This window comes from Copadichromis virginalis, linkage group LG16 (assembly GCF_057382275.1).
Source record: "Copadichromis virginalis isolate Kocher_CV1m ecotype Utaka linkage group LG16, C_Virginalis_male_GT1.1, whole genome shotgun sequence".
Classification (NCBI taxonomy): Eukaryota; Metazoa; Chordata; class Actinopteri; order Cichliformes; family Cichlidae; genus Copadichromis; species Copadichromis virginalis.
The window spans coordinates 4,020,727-4,036,224 of record NC_140633.1 but is presented as its reverse complement, the minus strand read 5'-3'; the positions used below and the strand labels follow the sequence as shown (position 1 = coordinate 4,036,224).

The following is a 15,498-nucleotide window of genomic DNA, read 5'->3' as shown; positions in this document are numbered from 1 at the left end:
CCAAAGTATATGCAAAATACCAAACACAAAACATAAATAGAAGTGTGTGTGTGTGTGTGTGTGTGTGTGTGTGTGTGTGTGTGTGTGTGTGTGTTTGTTTATGTGTGTGTGTGTGTGTTCCTGTCTAGCTATCTTTGTGAGCACCGAAATCTGCATTCTACTATACTTGAGAACCAACAGTCACTTGTGAGGACACACCCACGGTCCTCACAAGTTTGAAGCATTTTTGAGGCTCAAAATGTGGTTTTAGTGTCAGGGTTACAGTTAGGTTATGGTCAGGGTCAGGCCTTCATTTTTAATGGTTAGGGTGAGGGGCTAGACCAGGGGTCGGCAACCTGCGGCTCTTTAGTCCTTATACTGCGGCTCCGTGTGGTTTGGGAAAATAAATTAGAAGTATTTAGCTGAAGTGTATTTTATTTATGTTAGTTCTTTTTTACCTTGTAGTTCTACATTGGAAGATTATTGTGATATTGAAATATAAAAATTAAATTATATTCTATAATTTTTTCATCGCTCAAAATAAGCGTCACACTCGCAGAAGCCGGTGTACCCGCCGAAACGGCGTGCATTTATCGAGACTTTCAACCCCAGGTAGGCCAGTTATGGATGTTCAGATCCACATTATGTCAGCAGCTCCACCGTGAACTATGTTAAAACAAACACGCTCACGCCTCACAGACGACAGCTTACAGTCCTGTAGAGATAAAGTGACTTCGTACAGCCCCGACCTGCAGACGCTGTGCGCAGAGGTTCAGGAGCAGAAGTCCCGTTGTAAACATATCACGGCAGACCCGACGATGTTTGCATGAACACGCTTTTCAGCTTCTCTTTATTGACCACTTTTCAGGTGCGTCCGCCTCCCCTGCAGCGGTGCTGCAGACCACGCCCCGCCACACACATTAACCAGGTAAAATACATATTTAGGCAGAATTTTGCAAATATCTATTTTTCCTCTTTCAGCAGCATCGAGCTTTTTTCCAATTATTTTTTAAAAGTCAAGTCAAGGCTCCAAAAGCCCAAAGGCGATATGAGGATGACTCACAACAGTTTTTGTTTTGTTTGTTTCATTTTAGTTCAGCTTTGCTTTTGTTATATTTCTTTAAGAGATCTAAATGTGTTAATTACATAAATAAAATGTAATTTTCTCTGTAGCACTTCATGGATTTCATAAGCAACACACCTTAGTTGTTCACACAAAGCATAAAGGTAAAAAAGAATATATACAGAGTTATCTTCATTTTAGATGTCAAAAAGTATTTGCGGCTCCCAGAGTTTTCTTTTGCGTGGAAACTGGGTCCAAATGGCTCTTTGGGTGTAAAAGGTTGTGACCCCTGAACTAGGGAAACCATTATGTCAATGAAGGTCCTCACTAAGATAGCTGAACGGGCTTGTGTGTGTGTGTGTGCACAGGTTGGGTAATGAATGCGTTTGTGAAAAGAGGAGATATCAGCGTTCATTTATTTATTAAATCTATGGCAGATGCTGACGGAGTAACACTCAATTCAATTCAATTCAATTTTATTTATATAGCACAATCACAACAAAAGTCGCCTCAAGGCGCTTCATAGATACAGAGAGAAACCCAACAATCACATGACCCCCTATGAGCAGCACTCACAGCCTCCAAAGCTACATCACACCTGTTACATGCTGTATATGACTCCCCTGTGGTCTTATTGCCGCAGCAGTTGAGGGAAGACTTTTTCCTTTGTTAATGTAACAGGAGCAAAGCACATGTTACATTTTTTCATTTATTTATTTTTAATGGAAGAACGTCCCAATCCATGCCCCAGGAAATAATGAGGAACTCCATATCCAAGCACTATGAGCTGGCATCAGGGCCTGACCTCTAATGACCTCACTAATGATGTCACTAATGACCTCACTAATGACCTCACTCTTGTGAATGAAGCCAGACTTAAAAGCTTTCTCTAACAGAGCAGCAGCAGATGAAAGCCTGTTCTAGCCTGACATTCTTGTCAATAACATGTTTACGTAATGTCCCCATAGTTATTACACATGCTGTATTTTAATCTTCATTTAAAAGAAAAACAGTTTTTAGATCTATTTTTTTCACAGCTTCTTATCAATGCTAACGACTTCACTAATCAACCATATGTTGGTTGCAAACAATTTTTAAATTAAATACTGAATTTAACTATAAACAGGACAGCTACAGTGTTAATATTGATATCAATATTAATTACTAACTGGCTCATACAGCTGATAATAACAGTAACAAATGTAGCTCATACAGTGGGGCAAAAAAGTATTTAGTCAGCCACCGATTGTGCAAGTTCCCCCACTTAAAATGATGACAGAGGTCAGTAATTTGCACCAGAGGTACACTTCAACTGTGAGAGACAGAATGTGAAAAAAAAATCCATGAATCCACATGGTAGGATTTGTAAAGAATTTATTGGTAAATCAGGGTGGAAAATAAGTATTTGGTCAATAACAAAAATACAACTCAATACTTTGTAACATAACCTTTGTTGGCAATAACAGAGGTCAAACGTTTACTATAGGTCTTTACCAGGTTTGCACACACAGTAGCTGGTATTTTGGCCCATTCCTCCATGCAGATCTTCTCGAGAGCAGTGATGTTTTGGGGCTGTCGCCGAGCAACACGGACTTTCAACTCCCGCCACAGATTTTCTATGGGGTTGAGGTCTGGAGACTGGCTAGGCCACTCCAGGACTTTCAAATGCTTCTTACGGAGCCACTCCTTTGTTGCCCGGGCGGTGTGTTTTGGATCATTGTCATGTTGGAAGACCCAGCCTCGTTTCATCTTCAAAGTTCTCACTGATGGAAGGAGGTTTTGGCTCAAAATCTCACGATACATGGCCCCATTCATTCTGTCCTTAACACGGATCAGTCGTCCTGTCCCCTTGGCAGAAAAACAGCCCCATAGCATGATGTTTCCACCCCCATGCTTCACAGTAGGTATGGTGTTCTTGGGATGCAACTCAGTATTCTTCTTCCTCCAAACACGACGAGTTGAGTTTATACCAAAAAGTTCTACTTTGGTTTCATCTGACCACATGACATTCTCCCAATCCTCTGCTGTATCATCCATGTGCTCTCTGGCAAACTTCAGACGGGCCTGGACATGCACTGGCTTCAGCAGCGGAACACGTCTGGCACTGCGGGATTTGATTCCCTGCCGTTGTAGTGTGTTACTGATGGTGACCTTTGTTACTTTGGTCCCAGCTCTCTGCAGGTCATTCACCAGGTCCCCCCGTGTGGTTCTGGGATCTTTGCTCACCGTTCTCATGATCATTTTGACCCCACGGGATGAGATCTTGCGTGGAGCCCCAGATCGAGGGAGATTATCAGTGGTCTTGTATGTCTTCCATTTTCTGATGATTGCTCCCACAGTTGATTTTTTCACACCAAGCTGCTTGCCTATTGTAGATTCACTCTTCCCAGTCTGGTGCAGGTCTACAATACTTTTCCTGGTGTCCTTCGAAAGCTCTTTGGTCTTGGCCATGGCGGAGTTTGGAGTCTGACTGTTTGAGGCTGTGGACAGGTGTCTTTTATACAGATGATGAGTTCAAACAGGTGCCATTCATACAGGTAACGAGTGGGGGACAGAAAAGCTTCTTACAGAAGACGTTACAGGTCTGTGAGAGCCAGAGATTTTCCTTGTTTGAGGTGACCAAATACTTATTTTCCACCCTGATTTACGAATAAATTCTTTACAAATCCTACCATGTGGATTCATGGATTTTTTTTTCACATTCTGTCTCTCACAGTTGAAGTGTACCTCTGGTGCAAATTACTGACCTCTGTCATCATTTTAGGTGGGGGAACTTGCACAATCGGTGGCTGACTAAATACTTTTTTGCCCCACTGTATATGAACTTTGTTCCTCAAAGCAACAGAAGCAGACAAAAGCCGCTGGTTTAGCCTCCTATACTCGATCAACTACATTTCCCAGAGTTGCACATGAACATGTTTGGGTTCGTGTGAATTTGCCTCACTGCATATTCCTCTATAGCATTTATCTCTTCATGCCAACCCTGATCTGTCTATGTCTGACCCTGAGCGTCCCAAGCCAGTACTGTCCGAGCCACAGGGCCCCGCTCAGCCTGCTGTGTTCAGTCCTGCTCTGTCTGAGCCAAAGCCTGAGCCAGTAACTCCTCGCTGTGGCGGTCGGCCACCTGTGTAGCTGCTGCGGTGTCCCATCACTGTCACCGCTGGCTTCCAGAGAGTCTCCTCCATGCATGCCGTTGCCGACATTCTGCCCTGGACAAAAGGTGGGACTCCAGCTCGGTTGCTTGCCTCAGACACTGATCAACCTGTCTAAGTGGCTCCATTATCTTCATTGTGGTTGTTGTCCTGTCCAGTCACCTGGACATATCAGCCTGGCATGGACTTGGATGCCAGACTCCATCCAAGCCACCTCCGCCCTTGTCACCAGAGGGTCTCCGTCGCAGTGGCAGCCTCTGTCCATGTCTCCAGAAGAGTCCCGTCTCCTCCCATGTCGCCTCCGGCTCCCGGCCAAGCCACCAGAGGAGTCCGACCTCTTCAGTCATCGGTAATCTCTGGCCAAGTCTCCAGATAGGCCACGTCTTTTCCATCAAGAGTTGATCTCTGCTGCTGGCCTCCCAGTCATCCTCCAGAATTCCTCTGTGTCAGCCTCCTGCTAGTTTTGTCCTCCTGGCCAAGGCCCTGGACTGTTTTCTGTTTTGTTTAGACTCCACTGCATGTATGGTTTTTGGTTTTGTTCCAGATGTACTGAGGATGAACATTCTGTTCATGAATGGCTTGAATGGGTTTACAATAAATAAAGTTAGAATCACTTAAGTCCGCCAGTCCCAGTACTGGGACACGGATGTATCTCTTATTAATACACAAACCAAGCAGAGTCTGCACAGCTCTCCGTATGCTACAATAATAAGACCCCCTAGTACTGCTGTGATTAAATTGTGATTTGTGAAGCATCAAATCTGGTAGAGCTAAACCTTTTCTTAAACACACTAATAGCATCGATATTTTCTCGGTCATAAGGCTGTTGCTCACACTTTAATCTTAATAAGACTGAAGGACAGTTTCTGGGGCCATTTGTCTCGTGTCCAGAGAGGCCAAGGTTGTATAGTTCGGCTGCAGAGTTGTGAAGCGTTTACCGACTGAATCTAGGTATGTTTTTTTTTTTTTTTGCTAAAATGTATCCAAGGTCTTTGGGGGTTAAAGCAAAATGTCCCTGTTTGCACAGCATACAATGCAGAGTCACACAATGTTAAATGCTGTGTAAAGGTCTGCAGAGGCTGCCAGCGTTCTTGGCAGGCAGCTGTTCTTTTGAGGAATCAAAAATGACCCGTCTGCTATTTCTGTTTCTCTCTGTTTTTCAAATGATTATTTCAAATAAAGCCTCTTTCAGGACATACTCAGGTGAGAGTCTGTTTAGCACCATGAGCACAGTTCATCAGTGCTTTAATAATGACAGGGTTGTCTCATCCTCAGCAGCTAAATCCATTAACTGCTGTCTAACCTCCACTGTCTGTAATCCAGTCAGCACATGGACTCACCTCGTAGTCCACCTCCAGTGAGTGTCCTTCCCCTTTGGTTTGGAAGCGCTGTGTGTAGGAGTCCACTGTGAGGTTAACCTGCTTGTTGAAGCGCTCTATATGAACCGAGTGCCAGTGCTGGTCATCCAGCAGACTGCCCACAGTGACAGGAACACGATGGCTGCTGAACCTCGCTCTGCTATCATCTTTACAAACAGAAGACCAAGAAGACAGTGAGCAGACACATCTCCAGTAATGACGCTGTATTTGTGTATGTACAGGTGGAAGTAGGCACTGCTTCTCAAACTTCTCTCAACAAAGCCAAGCTGGTCTGTACCTTTCAGTATCGTTTGTGAGGAACAGCACTACTCTTCACATTCAGTGAGCTTATTATACATTCAGGTTGAGCCAATGATAACTTAATCGTAAAGACATCCTCCAAAATATATCTCCTCTAAAGGCCCCATATCCCCTCAAACACACTCACGCTCTTCATCTCTAGCAATGACACGTCAATGACCACAGGAACACTGGAAAAACAGAGCTCACCTAAGTTGAGGTAGAGGTCCAGTCTTCCTCTGTGAAGTTCTAGGGTGATGTAATCTCCTCTCTGCCCCTCTCCATGCAGCAATACGCCCTCGGCCTGATGGCTTTTGAAGCGCAGAGAGATCACGTCCTTGACCGTCGACATGGACTTCTGGTTGAACCGATACAGCAATGAGCTTCTGCCATCAAAGTCTGCCACGTATGACTCTACAAGAAAAGGATCAACTCTAGAGTCAGTATTACGTCAGTGACTGTAAGTAAAGGACAATTAAAGTGTGTCTAATATCTATTTGGTTGTCTTAGCTCATGTGCATCTTACAAATCACAGTGCAGATACTGTCATATTTTCAGCATGAACTGGACCTGAGAGCAGACTCAGACAACTTGGTGGTTTAAACGTTTTACGTAAAGATAATCAAACGACAGGAATACATTTTCCCAACTGGTACCGAGCAGGGAGGTCATCGGAGGATGTAAACAATGGCAGAAGAGGTATTTTTAATGTCATTTTGACATCTTGCTTGTTAGTTTCCAGAACAGCGGCTTTGAACGAGCAGCAGACAGTTAGGCAGCTATCCAGAAAAAGAGAGAGTGGTTCAGTGGAGTGTGGGCAGAAGACTGGAAGACACTGGCTTTATTTGAGAAATGTGCAAGTTTGAGTGATTATCATGGATACAGGTAATCTATTGCTCTGTACATTTTAAAAGGTGCATCAACGTAATGTCCCATTGATGGAAGCCAAACGTTCTGGAACATACTGGGCAGACAGGGTTCTCCTCCTGTCTGCAGGGTGGCAATTTTGTTCAGCAGTTCGAAGAAGAACTGCGATAGCCTGCTTCCATGCACATGTTGGCAAAGATAGTGTTAAACCGATGGGACAGTCACTGCCTTGTAGAATGGGGAACAATGGAAGCTTTAAGAGGCTTAAGAGGCTTCAGAAGAGCAGTGACCAGTTGCAGAGGAGGTAAATGTATTATGCAGATATTCTAACCAGGCCAAATGAGAGCTCCAGGACCATGGATCTGATAACATCAAACACCATAATGCTGTTTCTAGTTTTCACCATTTCTCCATTAGATTAAGGATCAAACTAAGTTTAGCTTGCAAAGATTTTTGAGACCTGAGAGACAAAGAGGGGACCTCCATTAAATGCCACAAGGAATGCCATAAAGCTGGAACACATGATTAACCAGTTTGCTGTTTCAATGACAGTAGGTCTCTTAGAAATCTGTATATGATGGCTAGTATGACTTTGTTACTTCCGATCGAGGCCGGCCACAAAAAAATCGGAGGTTCTGTAAGTGCCAATACGGCAATAGGGAACAGGAAGAGGAACAGCTGCAACAAAAAACCCAAGTTTGACGCTTCTCTGCTTAGCAGTTATAGACCAATTTCAAAACTCCCATTCATTGCTAAGATTTTAGAAAAGGTTGTGGCTACGCAGCTTATAACTGTTCTGGATACACTCTGCATAAATTCATCCGCGGAGCCCACTCTACTGAAACTGCACTTCTTAGAGTGTTCAGTGATGTCTTGATGTGATGAGGAGAATGCTCCGTTTTGCTGAGTTGGACCTGACCTCTGCCTTTGATACTGTTGATCATCATATTTTGCTAGATGGGCTGAGACACTGGGTGGGTTCCTTTGAGCCCCAAGATGTTTCCAAACTACAGATTTTGCATAGGTGCATAGACTCCATTAGAGGTTGGATGACTGATAACTTTTTTCTACATAATGAGGAGAAAACCAAAGTCCGTTTGTGCTCCTACCAGGAATCTTGGAGTTCTTTTCAGAGCTCTTTTACATCCATACCTCCCCAGCAGGTCCCTGAGGTCATGTGATCAGGGCTCGCTGGTTGTCCATCATACGAGGCTGCTACCGACAGGTGACAGAGCTTTTGTAACTGTGGCCCCAAGACTGGAGCTCTCGCCCTTTGAGCTTGAGATCTGTGCACTCAGTGGTCTCTTTTTAAAAAACAGCTAAAAACTCATCTTTTTAAACTTGGCTTTGGTTAATTTTTGTTTTCATGTTTTATTTTCTGTGAAGCACTTTGTGATTGTTATCAAAGGTGCTAAACAAATGAAATTTTATTACTCTTACTTACTAACTGACCTACTAGTTCCAGTTTTACTCCTGGCACATTTAGTACTGTCCAGGCTAAGATATATTCTATGGCACTGAAAGAGTGAGGAAGGATCTTGGTTCAGGAAAGCTGAAATCTGTGGAGAACTGTCAGACGAGAGCTTCAGGTTAATATTTTGGAAACCTGCACAGTACGTGATTATGAAGGTAAACCAACTAAATAGCAACTGGTACCTAGCCTCTCTTGGGTTCAGGCATTTGGCATTCTGCAAATAAAACATGTTTTTTAGTATGTGTCCACACAATAAAAAGGCAACTCGGCCCCACCAGCTCGTTCAGCTGAATTCATTCAGCACCAGATAACAAAAATAGTAAGGTAAAAGCCTCGAATAATAGAGAGAAAATCCCAATTATCAGAGGACCCTCTATGAGCAAGTATTTGGCATCAGCAGAAATGAAACACTCCCTGTGATCGGTCGGGGTTGTGAGAAATGACAAAAGACACACTGTGCAAAAAAGCCAGAGAATAATAATAACTAATGATTAAAATGCTTTATAAACACATAAAAAGTTAAAAGAGGTAAATGTTTTTTGGAGTGCATCGAAGGAAAGGTTCAGGGTCACTTGATCCAGCCATTACCAAAACTTTTATCCAAAAGAAACTATTTAAACTGAACTTTAAAAGTTTACAGGATGTCTGTCTCCCCAATCCAAACTGGGAGCTGGTTTCACATAAAAAGGGGCTGAAGTCTCTGCCTTCCTTTCCACTTAATACTAAATATTACAAGTAAGCCTGCAATCTGAAAGGAAACTGCTCTATCGGGGGTGATACGGTACTATGAGGTCTTTAAGATATGATAGGACCTGATTAATCAAGACCTTGTATGTGAGTACTTTATATAGGATTTTACATTTCATTGTAGATTTAACACGGAACCACTAAAGAGAAACTAATATGAGAGCAATATAATATGTCTCTGTCCCCGTCAGTCCCTTTATTGCAGTATTGTGAAGTCTTTACATGGAGCTGTTAGAACGAGCTGATAATGATTATATATAATTGTCCAAATCTAGAAGTAATGAACTTTAATTAACTGTTTTTTGCAGCACTCTAAGACAGGATGTTTGTAATTTTAGAGATATTGTGTACATACAAGAAAGCATCCCTGCATATTTGCTATGTAGGGACATAGCGTGGTCAAAAATTACTCCAATAACCTCAGTTTTTATTTTAGAAGCTGGAAATCAGAGGTCATACAGATCATACTTTAATGCAGGGATGGGGAACTCTAGACTGCAGGTTTTAGATCTCACCCTGGGTCAGCACACCTGAATCAAATGATAAGTTCATGACCAGGCCTCTGGAGAACTTAAGACACATGTTGAGGAGGTCATTCAGCTGTTTAAATCAGCTGTGTTTGATCAAGGACACATCGGAAACGTTCAGGACACCAGCCCTTGAGTTCTTCCACCCCTGCTTTTAGTTATTCCTGCAATTTAACTAATTTGTGTTTGTCCTCATAGATAGACAAAACTGTGCATCATGGCTATCGTGTAGGTATTATTTGCATAGTAATGGAAGTGTATGATATATCTAATAATACTCCCTAAGGGAAGAATAATATAATGTAAATAGAACTGGCCCCAATGTAGGATCCTGTGGAACTCCATAATTAATGTGTGAAGGTTTTCCATTTACTTGGGTAAACTGGAGTCTAATAGATAGATATGATTCAAACCTTTACCACTGGGACCACTGTTACCTTCACCCTCTACATCTTCTCGAGCTGTTCTCTGGAGCCTTGGTACTGCACGAGCTTCTCATGTTCCTTCTTCCTGATGTTGCTGTCAATTGGAACCGCTACATCTATCACTACAGCCATCTTCCTCTTCTTGTCCACCACTACTATGTCTGATTGGTTAGCCATCACCATTTTGCCCGTATGTATGTTGAAGTCCCACAGGATCTTAGCTCAGCCATTTGCCACCACCCTAGTGGGCGTCTCCTGAACATCGTGGATTGTCGTTGTCTCATGCTGACACTCACCAGTCCCCGGCCTCCTTCCTTCCACTTAGCGTACAGCCAAGTGCTGGACTTGGGGTGAAACTAGGGCTGGGCGATATGGCCTAAAATCCATATTACGGTATAATTTGAAGCATGTGCGGTAACGATATATATCGCGATATATTCTTTTCTTCTGTATAACGTATTTTACACACTACAAGGCACACTTAAAATGCTTTAATTTTCTCAAAAGCGACAGTGTGCCTTATGTATGAATTCTGGTTGTGCTTACTGACCTCGAACCGATTTTATGTGCTACATGGCGCGTAGAAATCTGTCCAAAAATGTTTTAGTCCGACTTTGGTAAGCTACGAAGACGCACCGCCTGATGGATTGTCGGAGCATTACAGCTGCCGTAGTCAGGAACCTCGCAGAGTAATCTGGGTCCTAAACTCTGTCCACTTCAGGTCCCAAAGTCAAACAAACACTGCGGCATCACTGAGAGTTGAAAAACTGTCTAAATTCTTTCACCTTTAATAAAATGATCAGCGTTGCTGCTTTACCAGGTGGAACAATTAAGTTTAACATCCAGGCATCCATGAAAACAGAATTTATTCAATTCAACGGAGTTGGAAGTTAGCAGGAAGTTAGCTCGCTAGCTTCCACCTAAACATGATGTAGCATGTTCTGACTGAGAGATTTCTGAAAAAATTAAAACGTACAACTCTGCTATCACTTCCAACATAAATGAAGACAGAAAACTAAACAGCAGTGATGTTTGTAGGGTTACTGAAGCTGGACTAGCTTGTATATAATGATGTCCTGTCCTACGTGATTGCTAGCAAAACAGCTACGTTAGCATAACATTAGCACAGTGAAGCTGGAGGATGAACGCCAATTTTTTTCCACTCGATAAAAGTTAACGTGAAGGTTCCTGATTGTTAGAGACAAATGCAATCGCATAGCAGGATGCTGTAAACGGACCAAACTTCAGTCAGGAGAACAACTGAGATAATCCATCCACAGTATGAGGTTAGTCATTAATGCACTGCAACAACACGGGAATAGAGCCGCTGTGATAGAATACTGCATTAATGTATCAATGGTAGCGAAGTGGAGGAAGCGCAGTTTTTGGCTTTCCCCATCTTCCAAAAGTGCTTCGTCTCTTTGCTATTACTGTCACCCGGCATAATTTGCAGATGATATTGTTTGCAGCCGCTGCAATGCTTTCGACCAAAACAGGCTCTGCTTGATGACACCATCAACATGCGCTATCGCGGTAGAGTGGTATAGTCAAAATCTCTACCGTTGGCCAAATTTATATAGTTTCTACCGTATACCGTTCATACCACCCACCCCTAGGTGAAACCCTCCATGCATGGTCAGGAGCTTTCTTGTCTTGATGTCAGTGGCTTCTATCTCCTCCTTCAGCCAGCTTATTATCCCAGCAGGGTACCTGATCACGGGCAGGGCGTAGGTGTTGATAGCCCGGATCTTGTTCTTACCGTTCAGCTGACTCCTCAGGACACAGCCTGACCCTCTGCAGGTACTTGGTGGTTGCAGCTGTCCTAGCAGCCTCTTTGTAGTTTCCTTGTACCTTTGGGATCACCAGGTACTTGGATCTGATTACCATGATGTCTGCAATGCTGCCTTCTGGTAGTTCGGTCCCCTCAGTTCCGACTACTTTCCCTCTCGTTGTTATCATGCGGCTTCTCCAGCCTGAATGACATCCCAGTGTCCTTGTTGTATATTCTGGTGGTGTGGATCAGTGAATCGATGTTTCATACAGTCTTGGCATACAGCTTGATGTCATCCATTTCTAACTAAAATGAAGAAAGATTGAGCATAAATCGTATATTTCCAAGAAACCCACTTGACTAATAATAAACATGGAAAACTCAAGAGAATGGGCTTTACAAACATGTTCTCCTCATCATACAAATCTGGCCGCAGGCGAGGTGTGGTGATCTTAATCTCTAGGGATCTAAACTTTGAAAAGTTGTCTGAAATTAAGGATAAGGAGGGGAGGTTTATACTGGTTCGGGGAACGGTTGATGGTAATCTGGTTACATTAATGAATGTTTATGCACCACAAGGAAGTGACCTGAGTTTCTTTAAAAAAATTATTAATATAATGGTGACAGAAACCCAAGGCCCCTTGATTTGTGGCGGCGATCTGAATATTTGCCTGTGGCCGGATTTAGATAGCTCTAATAGAAGAATGCTGGAATCAAGTACTTTGTATAAAAGAGTCTCTGCACTTTATGAAGAGGTAGATTTAATTGACGTATGGAGAAATCGTTTCCCTACAAGGAGAGATTATTCTCATTACTCAGTTCCACATTCCCTTTATACAAGGATAGATTATTTCATGATGTTTGGAAAAGATAGGGATGAAATCCAATCATGTGAGATGGGTACAATAGACATACAGGGAGTGCAGAATTATTAGGCAAATGAGTATTTTGTCCACATCATCCTCTTCATGCATGTTGTCTTACTCCAAGCTGTATAGGCTCGAAAGCCTACTACCAATTAAGCATATTAGGTGATGTGCATCTCTGTAATGAGAAGGGGTGTGGTCTAATGACATCAACACCCTATATCAGGTGTGCATAATTATTAGGCAACGTCCTTTCCTTTGGCAAAATGGGTCAAAAGAAGGACTTGACAGGCTCAGAAAAGTCAAAAATAGTGAGATATCTTGCAGAGGGATGCAGCAGTCTCAAAATTGCAAAGCTTCTGAAGCGTGATCATCGAACAATCAAGCGTTTCATTCAAAATAGTCAACAGGGTCGCAAGAAGCGTGTGGAAAAACCAAGGCGCAAAATAACTGCCCATGAACTGAGAAAAGTCAAGCGTGCAGCTGCCAAGATGCCACTTGCCACCAGTTTGGCCATATTTCAGAGCTGCAACATCACTGGAGTGCCCAAAAGCACAAGGTGTGCAATACTCAGAGACATGGCCAAGGTAAGAAAGGCTGAAAGACGACCACCACTGAACAAGACACACAAGCTGAAACGTCAAGACTGGGCCAAGAAATATCTCAAGACTGGTTTTTCTAAGGTTTTATGGACTGATGAAATGAGAGTGAGTCTTGATGGGCCAGATGGATGGGCCCGTGGCTGGATTGGTAAAGGGCAGAGAGCTCTAGTCCGACTCAGACGCCAGCAAGGTGGAGGTGGAGTACTGGTTTGGGCTGGTATCATCAAAGATGAGCTTGTGGGGCCTTTTCGGGTTGAGGATGGAGTCAAGCTCAACTCCCAGTCCTACTGCCAGTTTCTGGAAGACACCTTCTTCAAGCAGTGGTACAGGAAGAAGTCTGCATCCTTCAAGAAAAACATGATTTTCATGCAGGACAATGCTCCATCACACGCGTCCAAGTACTCCACAGCGTGGCTGGCAAGAAAGGGTATAAAAGAAGAAAAACTAATGACATGGCCTCCTTGTTCACCTGATCTGAACCCCATTGAGAACCTGTGGTCCATCATCAAATGTGAGATTTACAAGGAGGGAAAACAGTACACCTCTCTGAACAGTGTCTGGGAGGCTGTGGTTGCTGCTGCACGCAATGTTGATGGTGAACAGATCAAAACACTGACAGGATCCATGGATGGCAGGCTTTTGAGTGTCCTTGCAAAGAAAGGTGGCTATATTGGTCGCTGATTTGTTTTTGTTTTGTTTTTGAATGTCAGAAATGTATATTTGTGAATGTGGAGATGTTATATTGGTTTCACTGGTAAAAATAAATCATTGAAATGGGTATATATTTGTTTTTTGTTAAGTTGCCTAATAATTATGCACAGTAATAGTCACCTGCACACACAGATATCCCCCTAAAATAGCTCAAACTAAAAACAAACTAAAAACTACTTCCAGAAACATTCAGCTTTGATATTAATGAGTTTTTTGGGTTCATTGAGAACATGGTCGTTGTTCAATAATAAAATTATTCCTCAAAAATACAACTTGCCTAATAATTCTGCACTCCCTGTAAGTGACCGTGCACCACTGTATCTGACAATTGATTTAAACGTATACCCCAAAACATCAACATGGAAATTGAACTCATCTTTGCTTAAAGATGTAAAATTTAAAAAAAAGAAGTATTGAAAGAACTCAAATATTACCTTGAAACAAATGATAACGGAGAAGTGTCACCTCCAATACTATGGGATGCATTAAAAGCTTTCATAAGAGGGGAGATCATAGCATTTGCCTCTTTTCAGAAAAAAGCTCGAGAGAAAAAAATGGCAGAATTACAAAAGACTCAAAAACAATTAGAAAGTGAGCATAAACAAATGCCTTCAACCAGCACTCTAAAACAACTAACAATGATCAGAAATGAAATAAATAAGCTGAATACACAAGCGATAAAGAGAAAATTGCTATATTTGAAACAGAAATATTATGAATGTGGATAAAATTCAATGAAAATCTTAGCATGGAAACTTAAAAAGAAAATTGTAGAGAATACTATAACTAAAATTAAACACCCAGAGACTGGAAACATGATGACTAATCTACGTAAGATACAGGAAGCCTTTGAATCATTTTATAAAACATTATACGCTAAGGTTCCAGGTGGAGCTGAGTACGAAATTGACAATTTTCTGAATTCTTTATACCTACCAAGTTTGAATGAGGAACAAAATAAAATAATGATAGTGACAGAAACTGAACTCATGAAAGCCATCAATAAAAACAAACACGTCACCGGGCTCCGATGGTTATACCGCAGAGTGGTATCGGGAATTTAAACAGGAATTGATCCCTATATTACTCTCTACTTTCAACTGGGCGTTAAAAAAAGCACAAATCCCACCGAGTTGGAATGAGGCTATCATCTCGGCTATCCCAGAGGAAGGTAAAGACAAAACTGAGTGTGGCTCATATACACCCATCTCTGTCCTCAACATAGATTACAGACTGTTTACCTCTATAATGGCCAGATGAATGGAAGAATTTTTACCCAACCTAATTAGTAATGACCAAACGGGGTTCATAAGAAATCGGCAGACACAGGACAATATACGCAGAACTCTTCACGTAATAAATCAGATACAAACATCTAAAATTAAAGCCATGCTTATGAGTATCGATGCAGAAAAAGCTTTTGACTCTGTAAATTGGGACTTTCTTTACAAAGTCTTGAACAAATTTGGCTTACATAATGGAGTTATTGATACAGTGAAGGCATTATATACTAACCCTACTGCAAGAATTTAAGTTAATGGTTATCTCTCAAATAGCTTCGCTCTGCAAAGAGGAAATAAACAAGGCTGCGCTTGGTCTCCACTTTTATTCGCATTATACTTAGAACCTCCGGCACAATCAATCAGACAAAACAAA

The 15,498-nt window shown here is 42.2% G+C and overlaps 1 protein-coding gene across 1 annotated transcript in view; it reads right to left on the bottom strand.

Moving 5' to 3' along the window:
* The window catches only part of LOC146690102 (contactin-associated protein-like 5), a 139,864-nt gene that overhangs the window by 62,179 nt on the left and 62,187 nt on the right, over positions 1 to 15,498 (bottom strand). The window contains exons 5-6 of the mRNA XM_085434936.1: positions 6,063 to 6,266; positions 5,535 to 5,719 (exon numbers count right to left, since the gene is read on the bottom strand). Of these exons, the coding sequence (XP_085291062.1) occupies positions 5,535 to 5,719; positions 6,063 to 6,266 (389 nt within the window). The remainder of the gene's footprint in view (positions 1 to 5,534; positions 5,720 to 6,062; positions 6,267 to 15,498) is intronic.